General features: G+C 39.0%; 1 protein-coding gene across 2 annotated transcripts in view; it reads left to right on the forward strand.

Moving 5' to 3' along the window:
- Window positions 1-10,909: 10,909 nt before the first annotated feature.
- Window positions 10,910-20,159, forward strand: part of LOC149205824 (Nucleotide-diphospho-sugar transferase family protein) — an 85,467-nt gene continuing 76,217 nt past the window's right edge. Inside the window, exons 1-2 of one of the 2 annotated variants that reach the window (XM_089395174.1) lie at window positions 10,910-11,173; window positions 11,319-11,659. In XM_089395174.1, coding sequence (XP_089251300.1) covers window positions 11,126-11,173; window positions 11,319-11,659 — 389 coding nt within the window. In that variant the 5' untranslated portion in view covers window positions 10,910-11,125. Of the gene's footprint in view, window positions 11,174-11,318; window positions 11,754-20,159 lie in introns of those variants that run through there. The other variant, XM_089395175.1, reaches the window with a different exon arrangement.

Consider the following 20,159-nt stretch of genomic DNA (forward strand, 5'->3'; position numbering starts at 1 on the left):
ACACCCAACAGACTTCCTCTGACCTAATATAATGAATCAACTCGAAACCCAAGACTAAAAGCATCTTTAAAGTTCTTTTTCCATACACGTACCTTGCTATCGCTAAAAGCCACCTTGTAGCCTTTGTCTTCCATTGCCGAAATGGACACCAAGTTCTTTTTGAGATTAGGTACATATAATACATCTTGTAAGTGGATGGTATTACCCTGATTCAATTAAAGAGTGACATTTCCTATGCCTTTCACAAGATATTTTGAATTGTCTCCAACAACAATTTCCAGGTTGGTTTCTTTCTCTACCAGAATATAGAGAGCTTCTTTGTAACCAGTGAAGTGCCTTAAGGCACCACTATCAATAAGCCAATTTTCCAGCAAGTCCGGGGGAGCAGTGGTAGATAGAGCAGCTGGTAGATAATATTCATCTTGCTTATTGTCAATAGTGTTAGATTTATACCTGGAATTTCTTGCCTTCTTGAATGGTTGTCCTTTTCCTTGATTTCCAGCACTCATTTTACCTTGGCCATTTGACCTGCCATTTCTTTGATTGCCTTGAGAGGGATTTTGATCATCATCCCGGTGTGAGTTCCTTTTATCAGGACACTCCCTTGCATAATGACCTGGTTTATTGCAATGGTAACATCGTCCTTTTCTTCCACCCTTTGGTCCAGCCTTTCCTTTGGATTTAGCCTTGGAATTGTTTCTTCTTTTAGCATGAGAAGAAAAGGCAACGGGATGACCTTTAAGTGTGGGCATTTCCTGTTCTTCCATCCTTGCTTCTTCTTGAATGCATCTTGCCATTAATTCCTCAAATCCAGGAATTACATTATTGTTGAGGAGAGTAGTCCTGAATATATACCATTCAGATGGTAGTCCTCCAAGAGTTGTGAGTGCCATTTCCCTGTCAGGAATTACTTCCCCAATAGATAGGAGACCGTTCTTGATCTTGGTGATCCTTAAGAAATATGCTTGCATATTTTCATCTTTTCCCTTCTTAATTTCCTTCAGCTTATTTCTAAGAAACAGGACTTGATTTGCATCATTAACTTTAAATAAACTCACCAATCTATCGTAGATTTCCTTGGAGGTGTTCAGCTCAGAAACATATGCCACCAAGCGTTTGTCGATAGTGTCCCGAATGATCTTCTTTTCTTTGACTTCTCCCTTGGTCCATTTGTTCCTGGCAGCAGCGGATGCATTTGATGGAGCCTAAACAACTCCGCCTCTCACATGGTCCAACACTTCTTGTTCTTCTAATGTTAGATCGAGAGACATCTTCCATCCCTGGTAGTTAGACTTCTCACAGAGTTTGTATTCAGTAGGGAAGTGTGTTGAGGACCCCATAGTTTTTTTTAGATAGCCTTGCCAACCTTCTCTTTGGTGATTGCTCTTGCTCTTGCTCTTGCTTGGGATTTGTTTTCACCTCAGCTCTGATACCATGTTAAATTATGGTATGTTCTATGCTTAGAGCAGTTTACTTGTTTTTTTCTTCTTATTATCATCCACAGATTAGCAATCACATGTACATTAAGTAAAGTGCAGATAGAACATTTAAACGATCAACAGAAAACAAAACAAGACAAGAGACACAAGATGCGGCGGCTAGCCAGGGACAAACCCCAATATGGGGAAACCCTTTGATCAAATCTTCTTTTATCTTCAATAATTCAGCAGAGAGAAATAGTACAAAAATCTTATTTATATCAGCAGTAGCAAACCCTAGATCAGCCCTAAACTAGGGCAGTCAATATCTGTCAAACCGGAGGTCAGATCACCTTGCTTCCGGTGCCAAAAATTGTGGCTTTCCAAGGAGAATCTGCCACACCAAACTCGTAGTCAAAGAGGAGTCCACACTGGTCAACACTGGTAAATTTCTGCAACTTCAGCCCTATAAATCTGCGTCCTCTTTTCCACACGTGTGAGAGAGAGAGCCTTTCTGCGCAGGAGAGAGAAGAGACTCTTTTTCTGCGCAGGAGAGAGAGAGATATGTGATGAGAAGTGAAGTGTCCAAATGAGGAGAATGCTCCTTGTATTTATATGCAAAATTTTGGGGTTGAATATACATGACTGTTGGGATTTTGAGCCTACATAAGTTGCTAGCCGACCTTGATAATTTGTCCATAATCAAAATAAATTCATATCTTCATAAATACTTGTCGGAATCGGATGATCTTTAGATCAATCCTACACCTCTTGACAAGAGGAATCTAGGAAAAATATCAGCATCCATAAATAAGGTGACCCACATGAAGTTTGGCCCCAGTTGCCAATTTTAACAACATTACAGTTAAGTAGTAGGGCACTTTTGCATGGAGAAAACAATGGTAGTACTACATACATATTTTTATTGACTGAAACTTTGACAAGATGTTGGCAATTTTATCAAGCCTTGCACCACTTGCACCATTGCCAAACCAACCATTAAGAAGCAAGATCTGTACACCCCTTTGCCTACTCCTGGATGGCCTTAAGAATCCATCTCGATGGACTATATGTCTAGCCTTCCCACTACCAAGCATGATAATGACTGTGTGTTTGTGGTCATTGATAGATTTTCCAAAATGGTCACTTTTACTACTTGTAGGAAGATTATCACAACAAAATCCACTGCCAAACTTTTCTTCGAATGATTATGGGTACATTTTGGGATCCCGTAGACCATCACATCATATCGGGATAGCAGGTTCCTAAGCACATTCTGGTCAAGCCTCTGGTCAATGTTGGACACCTAGCTCATCAAATCAACTGCCTTCCATGTTGATTTCTGGTAGCATCGGATGTGCTCTAAGCCTCAAAATTTGCAGGGAGGCTAGGACACATGTATTCTAGAATACTCAGAAATCGTTTTGGGAAATTCCACCAAGAGACAATTTTGTTTAATAATTATTTATTTTTTGGATGCCTAAGCCTAAACTTAGGAAATTAAAATAATTAAAGGGTATTAATTAAACTAGGGGTGAAACTTCTAGAAGAAGATGAGGATCAAGTCAAAATGATCTGAGCCATTGATTAGAATCTAATCTAGGCCATTGATTGATCAACGAGAGGATTATAAGAAGAGGCATGATGGACATTTGGAAAACACATCAAGAGAGATCAGAGATCGATTTTCTCAAGAGTGCAGCGCAGAGCAGACAGAGAGATTATCGAGGGATTTCTTGCAGTGAGGGGCAGGGATAGTTTTCTGGTTGGAGAGTTTCCTGATCAAGGATACATTGTAGAGGAGGCATAGAGAGATCCAGAAGAGGCAACAAGGAGCCACGTTGAGGAAGTGCAAAGCCCGTGATGAGGTTCGAAATTTGTTAGGGAGTCAAGTTCAAGAGACAAATTCTGGGGTGTGAGATTGGAAGGGCAGAGAGTCGAAGTTCCAGAGGCAAATCGACCAACAAGAAGAGTGACACAAAGCCTAGTAGTTGTGATGCTGGACTGCGTAGGCTAATGTAGAGGCAGTGTGGGGCTTGCCATCCATAGCCCAGATCAATATCGAATTTCCAGTGATAGTGTGAGGTATTTCTCACTAACTCTCTACCAGTCAGATTCTCTGTATCGGATAGCTAGTAAGCCATCCAAAGACTGTATTTAGAAACTATTGCATAATAATACAAACCCTCAGTTGTTGCACCGGTTTTCATGCATTAGGTTTTTCCTGGGACATTTGTCCAAAAACAACGGTGTCACTTGTGTGTATTATTTCTTCTTGCTCATTTCTTATTTCCGCATATTATTTATGTTGTGAAGGTTGCACTTATATTTATTTCGATGTTTACTGTGCAATACCATACATAACTTGTAAGAGAATTAGCAAGTAGGAGAAATAACATCATATTGTTGTAGTAGGGATTTGGGTCACCAAAATTTCACATGGTATTGGCGCAGGTGAAGCAAGAGAGAAGATTGAAAGAGCCCAACGTTGAAGAGAAGGAGGGATATCAAAGTGTTGCGTAGGCATCAGATCGAATTCCTAGAGGGACTTCATAGTCCAAGCCAGGAAGGAAAGATTCTCGAGGAAAATCTCTCTCTGAGTGAGTTAATAGAGGTAAGATTTCTAGTTCATGATTTTTCAGTGGCAGAGGGAGGAACACAACAATAGATCCATCGCTGAGCAGTCTTCAGGTAGGACACAGTTTTCTTGAGTTTTCTGCAGCAGTTGCTGGGGCAGAAAAACGTCAGAAGAAGGAAGAAGACACTTTTTTTAGGTAATTTTTTCCTCAGTGAATTATGAGCGAAGGAATTCTATTTCTTAGTTGTTGAGCAACAATAGTAAGAAGAAAATATACTAAATCTAGCAGGGAGTGCGTAGGCTAGCCTAACACCTGCGCAAAGGAGAGAGGGAGCAGTTCAACTTTCTTGTTGGCAGAAATGGTAGCTAATGGGCTGAGAGATCAAGATCGATTGGACGAAGCATCCAACTATGTGATCCGGAAGGCTAGGATCTCTTGCCTTCTAGATGAGCATGATCTCAAAGTCTATGTCAACAGTGTGGTATCTGAACCTGCCTATGTAGATCTGCTCAAAAAGTACAAGGCTGAGATGGAAAAGGCCAAGCGGTTGATCCTCGATGGAGTGAGGGATCACGTTGTATGTCACATTGTTGGCAAAAGGACGGCTAAAGAGATGTGGGATGCCTTGGCTATGTTGTATCAAGGATCTTCCGAGCAGCGAAAGATGTACTTGGGGGAGAAAATGAGGTCTGTGAGGATGCAGAAGGGGGAATGCATTGATTCGTTCTTATTGAAGCATCAGGAAGTTCGAGATCAGTTGGTAGTTGTACGGTCATCACCTTAGCCTACAAAGATGGTGAGGTTGGCCCTGAATTCAGTCTCAGAATAATGGCAAGTATTTGTCCAGAGTATCCTAGGCAGAGAGAAATTGTAGAAATGGGAAAGGATGTGGATTGCTCTTCAACATGAAGAGATGAGGCGAGACTTAGTCAAGTGCAAACTTGATGGCAACAAAAACATTGGGATGAATCCCAAGGAGAAGGAGGAGAATGCAACCCTTGCATCAAAGGGGCAACAGGAGCAATGGAGGCAGAAGAAGGATGTCTCAAAGATCAAATGTTTCCGGTGTGGTGAATTTGGTCACTACGCTACACAATGTCCTCTCAAGAAGAAGGACAAGGATGAGAAACAGGATTCGTAGGCTGCAACTGCAAAGATCGAGGAGGATGAGTTTGCCATGATTTCCCAGATACCTCGAGGGGAGAGATGGGGTGATCTAGTATTGTAGTTCGAAAGAACCACAGATGGGCAGGATCCTTGAGGAGTCCACCTCTTAGATCAAGACCTTGCTACGGGAGCCCATAGTTAGTAGTAGCAGGATGGACCAGTGTCAGGTGATGCAGTCAGGTGCCAGTGTGACAGATGCAGTGGCTAGTAGTAGTCAGATTTTGAACAACGCAGAGCTAGTGTTGGCAGTAGTGCAGTTGGCACAGAGCAGAGTTAACAATAACGACGTCAGTGAAGTGCAAAGGCTAGCAGTAGTCAGAACTCGAATGACAAATGCATCATACTGAACACAGTTGGTTTAATATTTTGGATGTTTTTCCGTTGCAGTTGTTGCAGAACGTAGCAACAACAGTTGAAGCAAAGTTGCAGTGCAGATGCAGTTGGTAGCAACATGCAAAGTCAGCAGTAGCATGGATGCAACATTTTCACAGTAGTTGATGGGCAGTGATGTCAAACATCAGTAGCGCAGAGGGAGATGTTACAGAGTCAGGGTGATGCTTAAACAGGTTGCATTACTAGAGCACATTCCTCGCTAAGAGGGAGTGTTGATTTCTGGTAGTATCAGATGTGCTCTAAGCCTCAAAATTTGGAGGCTAGGACACATGTATTCCAGAATACCCATAAATCGTTTTGGGAAATTCCACATGGAGATAGTTTTATTAAAACAATTAATTATTTTTTGGATGCCTAAGTCTAAACTTAGGAAATTAAAATAATTCAAGGGTATTAATTAAACTGGGGGTGAAACTTCTAGAAGAAGACGAGGATCAAGTAAAAATGATTTGAGCCATTGATTGGAATCTAATCTGGGCTGTTGATTGATCAAGTGGAGAGGATTATAAGAAGAGGCTTGATGGGAATTTGGAAAACACATCGAGAGAGATCAGAGATTGATTTTCTTAAGAGAGTAGCGCAGAGCAGTTGGAAAGATCATCGAGGAGATTTCTTGCAATGTGGGTCAGGGATAGTTTTTCGGTTGGAAAGTTTCTTGATCTAGGGATACGTTGCAGAGGAGGCAGAGAGAGATCCAAAAGAGGCAGCGTAGACCCACGATGAGGCAACGCAGAGCCGTGAGGAGGTTCAAAATTTGATGGAGAGTCGAGTTCAAGAGCCAAAAGCCAGGGTGTGAGACCGGAAGGCCAGAGAGTCAAAGTTCTAGAGGCAAATCGACTAGCAAGAAGGGTGATGTAGAGCCTAGTAGCTGTGACGTTGGATTGCATAGGTTGACACAGAGGCAACACATAGGTAGTGTGGGGCTTGCCATCTAGAGCCTGTATTAGTATCGAATTTATAGTGATAGTGTGAGGTATTTCTCACTAATTATCTGCCAGTCAGATTCTTTGTATCGGATAGTCAGTAAGACATCTAAAGATTATATTCAGAAACTATTGCATAATAATACAAACCCTCAGCTGCTGCACTGTTTTTCCCGCATTGGGTTTTTCCGGGGACATATGTCCACAAACAACGATGTCACTTGTGTGTATTATTTCTTCTTGCTCAATTCTTGTTTCCGCATATTATTTATGTTGTGAAGGTTGCAGTTGTATTTATTTCGATGTTTACTGTGTAATACCGTAAATAAATTTGTAAGAGAATTATCAAGTAGGAGAAATAACATCAGATTGTTGTAGTAGGGATTTGGGTCACCATATTTTCACATTCCACCCCAGGCTGATGGTCAGATAAAAGTTGCAAACAAGATGATCATGCACATTTTGCGCATGTACAACTCTAAACATCCACACACATGGGATGAGAGTCTCCCTTATATTCAACACAATTATAATATAGCTCTCCATAGCTCAACTGGCCACAATTCCTTTCAAGTGGGCATTAGATTTCAACCATTGGGGCCCATCGATGTCACACTTCCCTTGCAACTACATATGTCGAATTTGCACATGATCAATCTGAAGCCGATAATACCAAGTTTCTTGAACAAATTCAACACATCTGCTTGCAAGTCCATGATATATTGCAAAAAACCAATGCTAAGTACAAATAATGCCATGATTAACATCGGGTGCCACATAAGTTTTAGGTGGGAGACAATGTTTGGTTACATTTATAGAAGGAAGGCCTTATAGGAGCCCATCAACAAAGCTTCAACCACCCCGCTATGGACCTTACACCATCACCAAGGATGTGGGGGACAATGCTTTCAAACTATGTATTCCCCCCTTCCTTTTCCTACACCTACTATTCAATGTGGATTGCCTTCGACCATACTATCCACTTGTAACAACCCTGGTGAAAATTTCATGTAATAAAAGTTAATAAAGGAAAAAAATAAGACCACGTTTAAGGGACACTTATTTAAAGCTGAATGTTGGGCAGAGATATCCTAGTGAGCATCATTGGATGTGTGTTTTGGCTAAGGAAAATTGGTAAAGGTTAAGGCAAAGGCATTGAAAGGCAAAAAGGCATTTTTGGCACATTTATTAATGAAAATAAAGGAAATTAGGAGAAAAGTAAGCTAAAAGGTCATAGGTTGCATGTGAGGAGGAAATTGAAGGAAAATAATGGAAAATGAAGAAAATAGAGGTCTCATTCATAAAAAGGCTTATGAGGATCAATTGGTAACCTTTTGTCAGTTCAAGTTTGGAGCTCTCTCATTATTCTCTCTCTCTCACTCTTGCTCACTTAAAGTTTTCTTGGAGCACTCTAGTTTGGAGCAAAGGAAAGGAAAGGAAAAGCAGGCAAGGATCAAGGAAAGGAAAGCATGACTCAAGCAGCTTCAACAGGAATACTTGCAGGTAACCTTTTGCATGTGTGATTTCCTAGCTTATTTGGAAATGCATGCCTTTGCATGTTGGTGTATGGTTCTCTTACTGTCGGTGGCATGGTTATGACAGTGGATTTCAGCCTAGCCTAGCCTTTTTATGGATGCCATGGTATGTTGGGATGTTGATTTCGGTTTTTCAGCTTTGGTTTGCTGGATGGATTTCGGGATCCAAGGTGGAGGTGGTCTCAAGTTCCATTCCCAAAGGCCTAAGAATCCCTTGACGGGTTTTTGCGGGATACACGATAAAACTTGAGGGAGCAGTCTCGGTTTAGGGCCTAGTGATCTGGGTTTGGATTGCAGTAAAGCCTAAGAGATAAGGAGACAGAAAATTACTCAAGGACAGTGATGGATTCCGGATGGCATTCCAAGTTTGGTTCGGTTGTGATCGGAGCACCGGTTTTGCTGTGATCACAGTTTGATGAGGGTGGAGGTGGTATAATCTCTGGATTCCCTTGGTTGTTCTTGGATTAGTTGTTCTATGAGATCCCACATTCATGCTTGGAATATGACACGGGGGTGACTGGCTGAAAGAGAGATTTGGTTCAACCATGTCTATGGTCGGGTGGTATGTGGAAGTCCCAAACTTGGTCGGATTTGCCTATGATTAATAAAAGTTAAGTTCTCTTACTTTTGCACTAATTTATATGTGGATTTAATGGTTGTCATATCTCTGATATTTATATGCTTTTATGTTGGTTATAAGCATGATTGAATGACTGGTTGATGTCATGGTTATTTCATATATTTACTCGCAATTGTTAAATGGATGGATGCAACACCTAATTGATGATGTAGTAGTTCAATGGAGAAGAAGGTGATCCTTCTGGTTATGTTTCATAAGTTGTTTCTAGCATTTATGCTCTGTCTTGTATCCTAAACCTGTAGGTTGCATTGATGCCAAGTGTTTTACAAAATGTCAGTCCCAGTTGGGGATGCTCAGGCCTAGTCCCAAGGGTGATTTTTGATTGATCAACATTGTTATCATGTTTTTAATGAATTCTAGAAGTTACAACAAGTTATGGGCAGAGGCCAGGATTCTGGGCTAGAAAAGTGGCTTAAATCTCGGGGTCGCTGGCACAGAACTAGCAATTTTGGTCCACAGTCGCTGGCAGGCAGGCCTGTGAGAGCGAATTTGGGTTTCTGGTTGCTCCCTTGCCCATAGCATGAGAGCGACTATGGCCTAAGAGCTTAAGAATAACAGTGAGACCCAGGGACAGAGTGTCTGAGTGGTTGACTTGTCTCCCGAGGGTTCTGAAGATGATGTTGGATGATTGTATGTGATGTTCTGTCGATTCCACTTCCTTAAGGTGACATAGGAGGTCGAATATGACCATAGTAGCATCTCTCCTCATGTTTACCCTCGTTGGCATTTACTTTGGGTAGACCTGGAAGGGGGTGTTACACCACCATTATTAGAAACATTAGAAATCATAGAGAAATAGACATCAACAAAGCTCAACCCAGATTGCATTGAACGAGCTACAATTCATCACATCATGAACACACAACTTCCAATAGAGGATCTAGCTATATCGGGTTGTCAAAGTAGGCTAAATTCTGCACCAAGGTAAGTGGTTCACTAGGGACCAAGTTCAACACAAATTTCTCCATCTAATGAAGACACTCAATGCAATGGAGACCATTGCTTCCTAAGGGGGGAGGACTAATCTAGGTGGATATTAGTGACCACTCACCTATTCCACCTGACTCACAACACAAGTCCTATTTTGGCAATTTTCAAGTTCCAAACTTCCAGAGTTGTTTTGAGGCCCTGAACAACATTTTTTGGGGAAACATGCTAACAAGTTAGTAGTAAGAAATTGTACTCCTCAGATATATATCTTTTCCAATGAGTTATCGTGCACGCCAAATGAAGGTCATATGCCAAAGTTATGACCCCAGGAAGTTGACATTCCAAATCACCCCATCAGGGCCCATAAGGCTTTGATGCTTCATCTCCTAGGTTAAGTTTTGGATGTTTAGGGTTTTCTTATTGATTCCTCACGATAAAAAGGCCTGGGAGCCTCATTGTAATATAGTTTAAGAAGACGCATAGCCGCCACATCTCTTTTCATAGATAAACTACCACCTTTCGAGCTAGTTTGCTTTCATTCTACTTGTATACGGTTTTCAACATTTTCCATTATTTAATTGAAATCAAGTTTCACTATATCTCTATGTTTTTGGTTAGTAATATGTATTTAATTTCGTCCCCTTCATAAACCCAAATCATTGATAACACCGTGCAATGATGGTTAAAAACACCCATGTAAAAAGCTACATTATGGCATCGATAATTGTTTTGGAAAATCAGAAATCACCCAAGTCTTAAATAAAATTAATACTTGTCAAATTCCAACCTTGGTCAAACTTTAAAAAACCAATTAAATTACATTCTTTAAATCTATAAAGTATACTCCCATTAATACATAAAGTATACCCATCAATACTACCTTAAATTATGAAATAATTTCAATTACATTCTTTAAAGCTATAAAATATACTCCCATTAATACATAAAGTATACCCATCAATACTACCTTAAATTATGAAATAATGTCCATGTTTTTTAAACCGCATACAAATTATTATATCAAAATTCAATATTCAACGCAAATTATAAAACATCATAAAACAACAATAATTTTTTTTAATTGAGATAGTTAATAAATAATTTATATATATATATATATATATATATATATAATTAATATATATATATATACTCTTAACCAATTACAATTTAACAACCTAGTTATGGGTGAGAAGTTTGAATACCTTTTAATGGGCAAGCTTATCATGGTCCTTTAGTCACAATGCAAAGAGAAAGACCAACGATATTTTTGAGTCTCCTGAAATATTTTTATTTAAAAAACAATTACATCAGTCAATTATTCTTCTCATCGGCATCTATCAAATCAAATCATTTGTCATCCATAGACCTCTCCCCAGCACAGCACAGCACAGCACTGTATGACAGTAAATTCACTCCCCAGCACAGCACAGCACAGATGCTGATAGATATTCAATGGCTTGGCCAACACAGCACAGATGCGCTTATTTCATTCTGGCCAAACCACATGTAAGCTGATTGTTTTCGTGGTAAAACAAAAATGAAAATGAAGGACGCGGTTTCTGCATCTTTTGGTTTCAAACAACAGGTTCAATCGACCCGATCCCTGTATCAAGTCAAAATTTTGCTTTTGATGTTTAAAAAAACTTCTCAATTCATGTGTGTTTTGCATTAGGCTTTAGTTTTTCTTGGTGAGGAAGAGAGAATTAAACAATGGGGCATCCATTTATCAGGCATTGCAGGTGGCTCTGTGGTCCACATGGCTGGCTGGGTTTCTATTGATTGGGCTGTCTCTATATGCAACACAGCTGCTTCCTTCGCTAATAGATCAAGGCAAGCCTGACAGAGCCCCCATGGAGGACAAAGAATTACTGTCAGGTCTCACTGTAACAATATTCTCAGCACCAGGGGCTTTTGTGGGCAGTGTGGGAGCACGGCAGGCGTTGGCAATTCACTCTTGGCTTGCTTTGTCTCCAGATCTTCAAGTGGTTTTGTTTTCCCAGCACCCATCAGTGTTGTCATTTGCAAAAGCGCTGGAGCCTCGTGTCACAGTGGAGGGAGATATTGATTTCACGTAAGCAGCATTGTGCCCATCGACCCCAATTGTCACTTCTACTTTCTTCTTTTGGTTGTGGGTGGTCTCGGTTTTCTACAACGATGACTTTTAAGTATGAATGTTATCTTGAACCAGTCTTTATTTTATTTTATTTTAGCTGTACACTAAATTCCCCTTTTTTGTTGATTTCTTTTCTTTACACTCTTATAGTGATGGACCGCTATTCCTCTGCAACATGGGATTCGAAATCCCCAATTTTCTCCTTGCAAAACATGTAACTTATCTTTGCTTCCGCGTGGCCTTGAATAGACATTAGCACAACCACATTTAGGTATAGAAGTTATGAAAATTAAACCTGGCAGACAAGGTTAAAATTTAGCATCATGCTGGGACTGGAGAACCCAATCCATGGTCATATGTATTACTATAGCGAAACCTCCAGTCCAACTCTCAATGCCCAGCAGTCCTAGAACAACAGCTAGATTGCACCCCTAAACCAAAATATACCATTTTGAAAGGGTTTGTTTCATTTTTTACCCTTCGACACCGTAGAAGCCCTTATCAAAGAAAGCTTTTCTCTTGTGCCACAAACAAGGGTATTTCATACATCAATTCGGTGTTTGGTGATGATGTGATCTCAAAAATAGATTATTATTATTACAGTAGCTTTGCCCTGCCTAAAATATACCGGTTTGAAAGGCTTTGTTTCATTGTTACCCTTTTACACATTTGAGGCCCCAATCCAAGAAAGGCTCTTATCTGTCATGAAAATAAGAGGATGATTAACTGCATGAGAGGTATCCTTTTGTTAAATTTCAGACCATGATAAGCAGATTCTGCACTCAGAAAGAATAAACCTAAACTTAGATAGTTTGAAAACTGAAAACCTCAATCAAAACAGCAATTTCTGAGTTTGTTAATCTACAAACACATATTGCTGAAAATTGCAACAGCAATTACACAGATATGAACTCTAGATCACATATATCATCTATTGAAAAACTGAAATAAAAAAATACACTGCAATAGCTCAGAAGAGTCAAAATTAAAATGTGCTATTCAAGCCTGTATCTCCTTTATGACTCCAAATCCTTTGGCATGTTTGTCGGGTGATTAAAAAAACTTATGTCAAAAAAGTAAAACCAAATTGAAACTGAAGAATTCATGTAAAAAAATCAGACCTAGAAAATCATTCAATCATTAAGGAAAAATCTTCAACAAGAGGTAAACACTATGCACATTGCAAACCCTTAAATGCTGAAAATTTAACACTTAAATGGGAATCTGAAAACAACTGATAGAAGTTGATCTGCACTGCACAAAAGATTCATTTATGGCAATGCAAATCCTTGTTTGCCCCTCCTAAAATTGGTGGAAGATTGTCAAAAATCTCCTTTATGCTAAATTTTCAAACAAGAAATAAAAATGCTAAAAATATAAGGAATTTTGCATCTCATAGATGTTGAGAAATCTAGGGGCAGGTAGTTATGTGATTTCTCTTACTTCGATAACTGCTTGTGATGTATTTTACTTAACTTGATTGGCTTCTTCTTTCACTTGAATATATTTAGTGTTCTTATCATCAAACAGCTACCAAACAATAAAGAACAATGAGACAAGAGGACACAAGATATAGGCTATCAGCCAGGGCCAAAACCTCTCCTCTTGATAGGAAAATGTACAGAAACTCTTCTCTTCTTATAGAACCTCAAATGAGAATTCCAAGACCTATGACCCTTGACTAAGACTCCTCCAAGGCAGAGCCAACCTTTTTCTCTTCTCACCAAGTCAAATCAAGTCAACTATGCCTTGATGCTGCTGTAATTTATTCTTTGAACTTAGCTTCAGACCTGCAACCTTAGATTGCAATTTAGACCTGCAGCTTTTGGCCCCTGCAGCAGAAACCCTAGGTGGCACATGTGAGAGAAATTTGGTGATTTTGTTGTCCTCTTTCCTTTGCTTGAGATGAATTCCTCTCCTTATCAATTCAGCTTGCAAGGGAGACTTCTTTTGACCCAAAACTTGGCTGTCTTTGACAACTGCAATCTGAACTTGCTGCACCTTAATGTGCCCTAGTTCTCCTTCGCACGTGTGAGGTGTAGGTGGCCCAAAAACGGTCCCAAACTTTCGATTTTCCTTCTTCTTTTCTTCACTATGTAAGAGGCTCTTTGTTCTTCCTTTTTCGCACTTTTTGCTTTCCCTTGGATGCTTGATCGATGCTCCTTTGAATGAGGCCGAATGCTCCTATATATAGGCTTCCTTGAGTGTCCTAATAGGCTGACTTCTCCTTCTAGATAGGCCGACTTGCTCCTTTTGAAGGCTGACTTGATTGTAGCACTAGGACAAGGTCTTGGAGGGCCTTTGACTCTATTTTGACTCAAATAAATTTTTCTTTACAATATGTAACATGCCCAAAAGGGTCTTCCATACATGACAATGACTTTTATGACTTGTTGACTCGAAGACAAGCTGTAGAAGCACTCAATGGGTGCTTGACCTATAAATCAAATAACCTTGAGCATGAAACCCATGCCTCAAGAATAATAATAATAATTTTATTTTTCTCTTTACATCAAATACATAAAATCATGATTACATATGTCATTATGAAGACCGAACCTAGTTACATATTTCAACACTCCCTCTTAACTAGGGAGGTATTCATAATCCATACAAGGTACTTGGACATTCTCAAACTGAAGAATTCTCATAAGAAGAGTCAGATTGGTAAGCCATCTCATAAGCTACTTCCTTAGCTTATGCTAGAGCATCTCATCATACCAACCAACATTGTCACATAGCAAGGCCTTGATTAACAACTCTATCTCTCCACAAGATCAGAGCACAATGTTGGTGAGACCAATGATTGATAGACACCATCATCATTGTCTCTCAAGGCACATACCCCACCCGAGTGTTCACAAGGTATGTCCTTTTAGGACAATTCCTATCTTGGAATAACATATCCTCAAGGAACTTCCTCTTCGACTACTCTTGCCTATTGGATGCCCTACCACATCCCCAAAGAGTATCAGAATCAATCTCAAATGCTTACCAATCCTCCATTCTTTCTTCATCACATGAAGACAAGAATGATGTGTCTATCTCTCCCTCTCAACTAGTGAGAATATACTCATTCCTATAAAAGAATATACTCAAGCTCCCTCTTAACCATGGACTTGCCCAAGTTCCCTCTCAACTGGGGACTTGATTCCAAGCTCCCTCTTAACTAGGGACTTGTTTCCAACAACAACTCTCTGTTCTTTGGTGGAGATCATGGTACTATTAGCTGCTTATAGGTCTCCTCCTTTCAATGTCATGAACTTCAATTTCTTCATCATGGAGCCTTCATCTTCTAGATTTTTCTTCGTAGTGCATCGACCATCCATCACTTTCCTTCAACGAACCATAGGGCTGAATCAATAGTCATGTCATCCTTCTTTTTCATTGGAAAGTGATCTTCTAGTCCACATATGGCTTTCCTTCATACAACTACCTCTTCCAAGTCATGTTTCTTTTAGGATCTTCCATCCATTTCCATGAGAACTAGTTGTAGGTGACATCTAAAACTCTCTTTCGGTAGCCCTGTGTCAACCCAACTAGATTTTGTTAAAAAATAAAAATTTGAACATCAAATCAAAGTTACCATTTATGATGACCTTTCATCACGACATTTGCTTGCTTGCAACATTAACATCTTGCATACTCATAAACGCATCTCCAAGACTCTAAATGTGAAGGGTCTCCTTCCTTTACAAACTTTATCAAGGTCTTCAAATCTTCTCTATGGAGATGTCCTAGCTAATTCTTCTAGTCATTGGATGTCGGTCATTTCTCTTATCAATAGTTGCATCTTTCACAAACTCTTCTTCCTTTCTTCACATATTGCTCCCCAGGAACTTCTATACATAGTTCCTTCATCTTGTCAACTACCTCATATTCCATACGATGTCATATTATGTTGATTTCATCTTGTCAATATGTGGACTGGTTCAAGACATATGCCTTCATGCATGTTTCCAAAGGAAGAGATCCTTCTTTGATCATGCTCATAAGATAGAGCATTCACCCATGCTATCCGCAACTATATGATGACATGACTTAATCTATCAAATATATACATACCTCTTTTCTCTTTTTGGTCATCTAGACTTCCTTTGGCAGCTTCCTTTCCTTGCTTGAAAGTACTTCAACCACCTTGACATGTTGCACTTCTTTGTCATCATACCATCATTTTTCTAAACCATAGATCCCACACAAGGTGGAATGATTAGTGAGGCACTTGCTTTTTCCAAGTAGAGGTGAACCTTCTAATGAAGATTCAAATGAAGGATTTTGATTATCCTCCTCTCGCAAATGCTCCTTCCTAATGATGATGATGTATGATGAATTCTTTCTATCTTCTATCATGCTAGATGACTTTCTTCTAACCATATATACTACTTATGCTTTCAATGAGGTTACCATGAGCTACTTCCTTTCTATGATGATTGCTACAACCATGTAGACTTCTACTTCAACTATCCTTTCAAGCTTCTATAATGATGTCATAAGCTCTTGCTTCAATCATATGCTTCTAATATGATTCCATCTTCCAATATGATGCATCTTATCATACTTACAATGCTTCCTACCATGATAGCTATCTTTTACAAAACTGAAAAGAACTAAGTGAAGGAGATTATCTTAGTCATAGTAGAGATCTTTCACTTCCTCCTCCTCTGATTTCTTCTTCTCAGGTTCTTCCACTTCTTCAGTGACATGGGCTTCATTTCTTGCTTTCCTTTTCTTGTTGTCCGAACTTCATTTCTTTCTTTCCTTTTCTTGTTGTCCTTCTTGAGTTTCACACAATCTCTTGAAATGCCCATATTCTTGACATCCATAGCATTGGGTCTTTGACATATCGATCTTCTTCTTCTTCTGAGGACCAAACTTTCATTTTCTCCTAGCCATGGCATCGAATGCTTGAATTTGTTCATATGATCCCACATTGATTTTTGCCTTTAACTTGGTTTCTTCAATCTTACACAATGACCAAAGTTCACTGAATTGGGTGGCTTCCTACTTTCTGTAGATGCTTGATACAAAGTTGCCCCATTCATCAGGTAGTGCATTGAGCACCATGGTGGTCATTTCTTTGTTGGACATTATTTCCAATTTTGCTACATAAGGAATGAGGGGATTCTTGATGGATTCTATAAGGATTCTTTGAGCCCTTATTTCCTCTTTCATATACTTTGATAATGCTTGATCTTGCTCCTTAGATGGTTTGGACTTTGGAGACTTTACCATTGACATGACCAATAACTTTATTCTCTATGAGGATCAAGTCTGCCCTCTTTTTCCATGCAAGAAAGTTTGATGACCCAACCAATTTGTTGCTCTCCTTGCAAAATGAAGTCATTTTGATAGATTAAGACATAGATATAAAGATACTTACTTGTCAAGTGAAGATACTCCTAGACGATGAAATCTTCAACTTAATGCCTTTCTTGATGATGATGAAATTTGCTTTGAGATGACAACAATTCTTTTAGAGATGCCTTTCTTCAAATATTCTTGAAATGTGATCCTTTTCTCAAAAAGAGGGAGATCACCCAGATGATGATGATGGCAATGCTTCTTCCTGCTTCCCTTGGGTGAAGAGACTTTAAGATGCAGTAATGTAGTTCTTCTTTGTGTGGAGGTAGGGTCCTTGAGGTCTTCTATTCCTTGTGATGATAATTGTGAACTTCTCAAGAATGTTTCAAATGTAGAACCCTTCTTTGAATGAGAAAGGGTGTTGAGGTCTTGTTGTTGTTGTTGCCTCTAGATGGTGTGATCCTTGAGATGAGATGGGTAGTTCTTCTTAATGTTCCTTCTTCAAGCTTCCTTTCCTTGTCTTGTCACCTTAGCTCTGATACCATGTTGAGAAATCTAGGGTCAGCTAGTTAGGTGATTTCTCTTACTTTGATAACTGCTTGTGATGTATTTTACTTAACTTGATTAGCTTCTTTTTTCACTTGATTATATTTAGTGTTCTTATCATCAAATAGCTACCAAACAATAAAGAACAATGAGACAAGAGGACACAAGATATAGGCTATCAGCTAGGGCCAAAACCTCTCCTCTTGAGAGGAAAACCCACAAGAACTCTTCTCTTCTTATAGAACCTCAAATGACGAATCCCTAGACCTATGACCCTTGACTAAGACTCCTGCAAGACCAAGTCAACCTTTTCCTCTTCTCGCCAAGTCAAATCAAGTCAACCTTGCCTTGATGTTGCTGTAATTTCTTCTTTGACCTTAGCTTCGGACCTGCAACCTTAGACTGCAATTTCGACCTGCAGTTTTTAACCTTTGTAGCAGAAACCCTAGTTGGCACGTGTGAGAGAAATATGGTGATTTTGTCCTCCTCTTTCCTTTACTTGAGATGACTTCTTCTCCTTATCAATTTGGCTTGCAAGGGAGACTTCTTTTGACCCAAAACTCGGCTCTCTTTGACAACTGCGATCTGAACTTGCTGCACCTTAATGTGCCCTAGTTCTCCTTCGCACGTGTGAGGTTTAGGTGGCCCAAAAACAGTCCCAAACTTTCGATCTTACTTCTTCTTTTCTTCGCTATCTAAGAGGCTCTTTGTTCTTCCTTTTCACACTTTTTGCTTGCTCTTGGATGCTTGATCGATGCTCCTTTGAATGAGGCTGAATGCTCCTATATATAGGCTTCCTTGAGTGTCCTAATAGGCTGACTTGTCCTTCTAGATAGGCCGATTTGCTCCTTTTGAAGGCCGACTTGATTGTAGCAATATGACAAGGTCTTTGAGGGACTTTGATTCTATTTTGACTCAAATAAATTTTTCTTTACAATATGTAACATGCCCAAAAGGGTCTTCCATACATGACAATGACTCTTATGACTTGTTGACTCAAAGACAAGCCCTAGAAGCACTCAATGGGTGCTTGACATTAATCAAATAACCTTGAGCATGAAACCCATGCCTCAAGAATAATAATAATAATTTTATTTTTCTCTTTACATAAAATACACGAAACCATGATTACATTTGTCATTATGAAGACTGAACCTAGCTACATATTTCAAAATAGATTCTTTTTGGCGGCCTGGCAATAAATTCATATTGTCCTGTCATAAATTCCAATCTATTGTGGTAAATTGGCCTTGTTTTATTGTTTTGTGACTTTTCTTTTTATTGTGATAAATATGATTTATTCAAAATAAAAAGCAATACTGATTTTGACTTCAAAGATATAGAGAAATCCTAGACGACTGTCCATATTGAGCAACCCCTAAAATCCATCATCTCTGAAGGCTGCATCCAAGTGACTACCTTTTTCATTGGCCAAATAAAACAAACAATCAGCCTTAGTTTCACCACCACCATCACCCTCTTTCTCCTGAATCCCAGCTATCATGTTTGACAATACTACTTCTTTCACCCTTCTTTGTTTTTAGTTTAAGCAAATCAGTAGCACAAATCCTATAATTCCAGGCAACATGATTTGGTGTCCCACAATAATAACATGTGTTTTCATTTCCAATTCTTTTGTTGCCAGTCTTTCCTTTATGTAGCTTGCATTTTGTAAGAATAGCGTGATCTATTTCTTTTACATCATGGTTCAATCTTTTTTATCTTCGCTACAAGAATTGAAATCAAGAATTCTAATGTGTTTGTAGACATTTGATTAAGTATAAAGGCTACAGTGTTGCATTTAGAAGACAAACTTTTTAACTCTAATCATTTGCATCTGTCTTCTATATTGAAATTTGAATGCAACTTCTGCAAGTTGTGACAACAGTGACCTTTAATTGTTTACATGATCTGCTATATTTTCACCATTTGACATTTGTAGACTGAAGAGTTCTTGTTTTTATAAATATTTTGGATTTTCTGCTTTACTGCCAAATGATTTTTCTAGTGATTCCCATAGTTCTTTTCTGGATTTCTTTGAATCCAAATGCTGAATTTGAGTTTCTGATAATCCTACACCTATAAGGGATTTTGCCTTGTTGCCCTTATTTTTATATTTGATATTTTACTTCCTTGTGTTGACTTTGTTTCTTCACCATATACTTCCTAGAGACTCTTTTCCATTGGACAAAGTTGTATTTTCATTATTTAAATGTAAAGATTCTGTCTATCAATTTTTTCAATTGATGAATTTGTTGTCTGCAATTTGAACAAAGTATTCCAAACAGAAATATACTCTGTTGCATGAAACTCCTAAAATGCCCTCGCACCAGTATTGTTGTTGAAACTTAGAAACGCCTTGAAAACTTTTCGGAAACCCCGAAGTGCCCATGAGGGGTGTGGGGCCCATAGGAAGTCTAAAATTCCCTAATCTATGGAAATGAAGATGAGTCAACCTCTAATATGTTTCTAAACCTACCTAGAAATTAACCTATCATTCTTATTTTATTGCAAGAAAATGCTTTATTAAACAATCACACACACAGACACACACTGTGTTTTTCTTGACGTACCTGTTTGAGAGTGTCATGTTTCCGGGTGTTCTTGTTTC

This window comes from Pinus tabuliformis, chromosome 1_2, assembly GCF_031772625.1.
Source record: "Pinus tabuliformis cultivar Carrire ecotype Pingquan chromosome 1_2, CPIR1, whole genome shotgun sequence".
Taxonomy (NCBI): Eukaryota; Viridiplantae; Streptophyta; class Pinopsida; order Pinales; family Pinaceae; genus Pinus; species Pinus tabuliformis.